Source organism: Festucalex cinctus, chromosome 1 (assembly GCF_051991245.1).
Source record: "Festucalex cinctus isolate MCC-2025b chromosome 1, RoL_Fcin_1.0, whole genome shotgun sequence".
NCBI classification, from domain to species: Eukaryota; Metazoa; Chordata; class Actinopteri; order Syngnathiformes; family Syngnathidae; genus Festucalex; species Festucalex cinctus.
Window position 1 is genome coordinate 59,829,021 of NC_135411.1, and position 6,157 is coordinate 59,835,177.

Genomic DNA, 6,157 nt, shown 5'->3' on the forward strand with positions numbered 1-6,157 from the left:
TTAAGTCCATTTATGGTTTTATTAGAAGACAGAGCCAACAGTGAGTGTTTTTTATTATTTTATTAATTGAACCCAACAGACCTTTTAGAACTTCAATTTTGGTTACAGAAAAAAAAAAAAGCGTTTTCTAACATCAGAGTCGCCACCCTGAGCCTTTAACTTGAAAAATTACACCTGATCCATGTATCTGTGGTGCAGTTCAAGCACATCATCCTGGGAGACCCTGGTCCAGCCTTCACTATGGACATGGTACAGGTTGACCTGCCCTCCGCTGTAGGCGTCGCGGTACGTAGCCTGGTAGATAGCGCGGCGGCCTAAATCGCAAGCTTCCTCCACGGTCAGATCCTGCCGAAAGCCGCTGTCCATCACACCGTAGGCGTAGATGGAACCGGAGCCCAACGAAAACAGGTCGCCGCAAACTCTGCTCCCATTCGAGTCAACGTAGTACAGCCCTGAGGAGGAAACGGGTTGGTCAAAACGGTGCGATCTATAAAGCATCTACAGTTCTAGCTCAAGTGTTAAATTGTTGTGCTTTCACACGGAATTATAAGTGTGCGCACTGCATCCTCCAGCGCTAATATGAGCAGCTGCAACCTTTCCAAAGTGAAAACGAGCTGGCAGATAGAACAGCTGCATCCACTTGAAGTAAAATGAAGCAGACCACGGAACCTGCTGACGATGCGCGGGCCACATCGTTTTCCACCCTGGGGCCCTACTCAGGGCTTTATTGATCCCCGCAAACCTGCCAAAAATTAACTATCGACCAGCAGCCCCAGCTGCGCAACGAGATGCACCGTACACCTCTGGGGAGCACAAACACTGCGAGCGGATCCAGTGTACATGAGACTTGTGTAGCTTTTATATTTACTCATATTCATTTTAGTACTGAAAGTGTAAACACATGTAGACTCAATGGAGTGGCATACATAGAAGGCATCGCAAAGTCAACAATCATCTTGTGTGCAATCAAAGATTCTGGTTTCAAAACTTCTGCTTTGAGGGTTTGAGGCCTGCTGCTGAGAAATTACATAAATAGTCTCTAGACATAATGCTGCTTCAGCATTATTATTATTATTATTATTATTATTATTATTATTAACTCATTCACTGCCAGCCATTTTAGAAAATGTTTAAATTTTCAATACTCGCGTGATATTACATTCAATAATTATATATAAACCGAATCTACCAAATGACAGAACAGACTCCCTACTTTTTCCCCCCGTCCCATTCTTTTATAATTGACAGTAGAAAAATGTAGGTTTGCCAAATACAGCCATTTCTCCCATGGACTCTGAAACTGTGTTTATTTCGTATAAAATGGGGCAATGATGTCATCTACCGGTGGTTGGGCATCAGTAAAGTTGGTTCCAAGTTTGATATTTACAGTGGAGCATAATCAGATTCGCCCCTATTTAGCACCGCTCTAAAAAATACAATTGACAAGTTTACTTGTCAAAGGCAGTGAATGAGTTGTTAACAACCATCAATTCATGTGCTTATTTATATTTACTAAACTTATTCCCAGAATACTGTACGTACTCTCACCAAATGCCAGCTGACTCACAAAATTGCAGATGGGAAATAGAGCTTATAAAAGAGGCATGCGTTTCATGACACTTTCCAAAGCAAAAACGTGTGAAATTCTTATTCTGCCAAACATTCACTGCTATCGCTTTAAAAAAAAAAAAAAAAAAAGCACACTTTAAACAAAACACCCCCAGATTGCACATTCACTGCTAAACTAGTGACAGACTATTAGCGCTATGGAGGGCCACTTACTTTTCTAGGGGAAAAAAGCTTAACATTCATTTCAGCTGACAAATTGCAGCTTCCTCAGCCTGTCGTTGCCTTGATAATCATCCACTGCCTATGCATGGGGTAAAATTGCCACTCTGACACCTGCCTGTTCCAATTGAAAACAGTTAAGGACTTACAAACAATGGTGCAGGCGGACAGTTTGAATGGCAGCCTCTTGTGTTGAGCACCACACATGACAGAGGATGAGGAGGCCCACAAATAGAATCAGAAGCAGGAGGAAAAAAATGCGCTTCTCTCATTCATTCCCCTCCAAACACTCCTGTGGTCTTCATGATTGTAAATGCAGCACCATTAACTGTATTTATAACAGAAATGCACATGGATGTATTCATGTTCAGAGTAGGATGATTTTTAAATTGACCCTTCAATCACTGACACTGAAAAGCACAATTGGACAAATGCAAGGATCATTATTTTCTCATTTGAATGCCTGGGATTTTAACACATGTCATTTATCTCAGATGGCAAACAGTACCTGTACACACAGATGCCTGTGCTTTCATAACAAAGCCGACAGCATCTCACTCAAGCGATATGCGCAACAGTTGTATAGGGCCGGGATTCAACATCTATTCTGCCTCACTCACTGGCCAGCAGACCCCGCGGTATCGATTTGCCATCATTGTGTCGCCATAGCGGACTCTTTATGTATACCTTCAGTCATGTATAGCCTCACTCGGGCATCAAAAGTGGCAGCATTTACCACTTGTAAGTGGTAAACACCCCAAAGGACAGAACAGATGTTGCAGTGCCATCTAGTGGGCATCTCTGGTAACTACATTTGCATTTTCTCTTTCAATCATATTGTTTCCTCTTTAAAGATGTGATTTAAAATCCTATTAACACTGATTTTATACTTATAAAGCTCACTGTTGTGCTAAATTGTAGTACTGTTGAATCACAAGATGTAAAATTGGTAAATTAGAGGGCAATAACTCATATGCAATAACAAATGAGTAATGACATGCATAACAAATCCAAAATTCCCATTGATGTATTAATCCATTCCATACACAGAGTTCTAAAAAGCTTCTAATACAAGTTTTAGTCAGTCAGTACCCACTAAGAGTGTAATGCCGATGTACTATAAGATAGGGCTGCTCGATTATGGGAAAAATAATCACAATCATTCAAAAGATTTTGTTTGGGACAAAACATGATAATATTTAAGTATTTAAAAATATTATGAACGGAAATTTAAAAAAAAACTATACATGTCCCGTTTGGATCAAACATTGTATAATAAATATTTAGAATAACATTTATTTATTTATGTTGGCAAAAATTTGAAGTTGGAGTTCAGTTTGTGCACTGTGCAGTAGCACAATCATTTATTTTTTGGTATAAAACAAGAAAATGTTCACACATTTAAAAATATTAGGACCAATTTAATAAAAATAGAAACATAATTATGTACGTTGTTTTTGGGCCAAGCAGAATTTAATAATATATATTTATAATATTATTTATTTATTTATTTATTTATAGCACGTCCGCCTCCCAGTTCTGAGGACTCCGGTTCGAGTCCAGGCTTCGGCCTTCCTGGGTGGAGTTTGCATGTTCTCCCCGTGCCCGTGTGGGTCTTCTCCGGGTACTCCGGTCTCCTCCCACATTCCAAAGACATGCATGGCAGGTTAATTGGGCGCTCCGAATTGTCCCTAGGTGTGCGTGTGCGTGTGGATGGTTGTTCGTCTCTGTGTGCCCTGCATTTGGCTGGCAACCAGTCCAGGGTGTACCCCGCCTACTGCCCAGAGCCAGCTGAGATAGGCGCCAGCACCCCCCGCGACCCTTGTGAGGAATAAGCGGTCAAGAAAATGGATGGATAGATGGATGTATTTATATATGTTGGCAAAAACCTGAAGTTGGAGTGCAGCATGTGCGATGTGCAGTATGATGATCATTTATTTATTTATTTTTTTAGTACAAAAGAAAATGTTTAAACGTAACAAACAAATGAAAAATATTAAGACAAATAAAATTATTTGAAACTAACTATGCAAGTTCCTTTTGGATGAACAACATTTATTAAATTAGTTATTTTAAAATTAAAAATTGTGCACATGTATACATTTAAACAACTCAAAAATTAGTATAAAAATTTTTTTTTTTACGATTATGCTGATTTTGTAATTGTGGAGTGTAATAATTGAAATTCTAATTGAACTTCCATTAAGTGCACAGCCCTACTATAAGATGTATTTACCTGGGCCTCTCTTGTCCCAGCCACAGACCATGGTTGCCATGCTGAGTCCCATGCCCTTGTACTGGTACACCATGTTAGCAAGTAACTTCGACGCTGCGGCCACTGAGATGCGTTCTTTGTTGCGCAGCTCGTAGACGCGGCACTGTCGGGCCAGCATGCGCTCCCAGAAGCTACAGTCTGCTGCTCCTCCAGCCATGGTGCCCAGCAGGTAGGGATTAATCTCAATCACCTTCTTGACCGTCTGCGAGGCGATGTAGGAGCCCGCTGTGGCCCGAGAGTCCACCGCAACAATGACACCATGCTGGAACTGGGAAGACAATGGCAAAGGAAGACTTTTCAGCTGGGATTCCATTATTGTTTGATTGTTAATGGCATGGTTTTGAGATTTCAAGTACTGATTTTTTTCTTCTGTCACCCTTTGTTTTATTGGATTGCTAAAAAAATAAATAAAAAAATAAAAAAATAAAAAAAAATTGTTTTTGTGTGTGTGTCACACTGTATAGTTTGCCGTGACTGGTAACTCACCATGTAGCGCTATTTTGCCGTGAATCAGGCGAGGACTATAACTACAAATTGTGTGCCGGTTTATGTGTACCAGCTCGTAGCATAGTAGTTAAACCGGACGTGGATAATTTCTTCACTATTCCCAGTTTACGTCACAGGACAAAATGGCAGTCAACTCGCTGAAAGGAATCTCTGCGCTCAGTGAAAAGCATTGGACTTCGGGTCGTTGTAATTTAATTTGTGAGGAGTATTATTTTGATTTAAAAGTGTGATGAAATGTAAGACTACTACAACAATCACCCTGGTTTGTATGCCAGTCACGGGCAAAATCAATATAATGTGTAAATAAAGCATTTGCATTGCGAAAATAGTACTATCAGCCTATTTTCGGTGGTAAAACAAAATGAAAACTTCGTGAAAAGACACCGAAGGGGACCAAGCGAGGCAGGAACCACGCCCAGTGCATGACTCGCTTCGGCGATTGACCAATCAGAGCCGTTCACGGTAAAATCGAGCGAGCGGATGGTTTGCCGGTCACGGCAAAATATCCACTGCCCAAACAATTACTTTCACTTTTACAACAGTAAACGTTTATTAACAATTTACAATCACCAAACTTGTCACATCGATTTCATTACGTATTATTCAAGTATGAGTTAATCTTCTGTCCAACACTCGTGGATATTAAAAATAACTAATGTGGTAATTAGGCGCTTTGGGTAAGCATGCTAACGTGCTAATTGAGACGTAGCACGACTGGTTCTACAACGATCAGTCTAATTTATCAAACAACAAAAGCGTGCTACCAAAAGAGACAAATATATTTGTATACGTTGTCGTCCCTCGTATGTTTTGATAATTCCAAGCCAACTGCTGGGGTCGATTACTTACTTTGAACGCTAAGGTAGTGGTCCCATGCAGAAACTCTATTTTCCTCTCGACGTCATCCGCATCCACAGCACACAATGGATTTTTAATGGCAAACCTAATGTTGTCTCCCGATGTAGTTTCGAGCCCCAGACCACTCAGTCCGGGTGCACAATCGAACGTAGACGTCTGACGACTGCCAAAAGAAAAACCAGCACAATCACTGTTCAACAGACTAGCGAGAGCCATCTTTGAAACTGCTCGATGAGCAAGCAACTTCCGTGGTTTCTAATTTGCACATTTCGTGATAGAATTAAATCACACAGCGCCCCCTGTAGTTGCGGATGTCACCTCCATAAAATCACCAAAACTACATGTTTTGTCAAACTTTTCTGGACCACGTTTGAATTTTGAAACGGAAAGATGGGCTGGCCTGGGACATTAGAAAGAGCGCCCCCGACCCACCGAACAATGTTAAAATTGTATGTTAAATTGTTAGCAGTAACTACAAATTAAAAAAAAAAATATATATATATATATATATATATATATATATATATATATATATATATATATATATATATATATATAGAGAGAGAGAGAGAGAGAGAGAGAGAGAGAGAGAGAGAGAGAGAGAGATAGATAGATAGATAGATAGATAGATAGATAGATAGATAGATAGATAGATATAACTGGTTAAATAGAATACCTGGACCATTCGGTGTACAATGTACATTTATTTCTTTTTAGTATAATTTGTAT

At 40.0% G+C, this 6,157-nt stretch overlaps 1 protein-coding gene across 1 annotated transcript; it reads right to left on the reverse strand.

Annotated features, from left to right (window-relative positions):
• Positions 1-5,683, reverse strand: psmb5 (proteasome 20S subunit beta 5). The gene is made up of 3 exons (XM_077497995.1): positions 5,420-5,683; positions 4,025-4,331; positions 1-452 (listed from the first exon to the last, which is right to left on the reverse strand). The coding sequence occupies exons 1-3, from the start codon at positions 5,642-5,644 to the stop codon at positions 169-171; spliced, it is 816 nt and encodes a 271-aa protein (XP_077354121.1). The 5' UTR covers positions 5,645-5,683; the 3' UTR covers positions 1-168.
• Between the last annotated feature and the right edge of the window lie 474 nt (positions 5,684-6,157).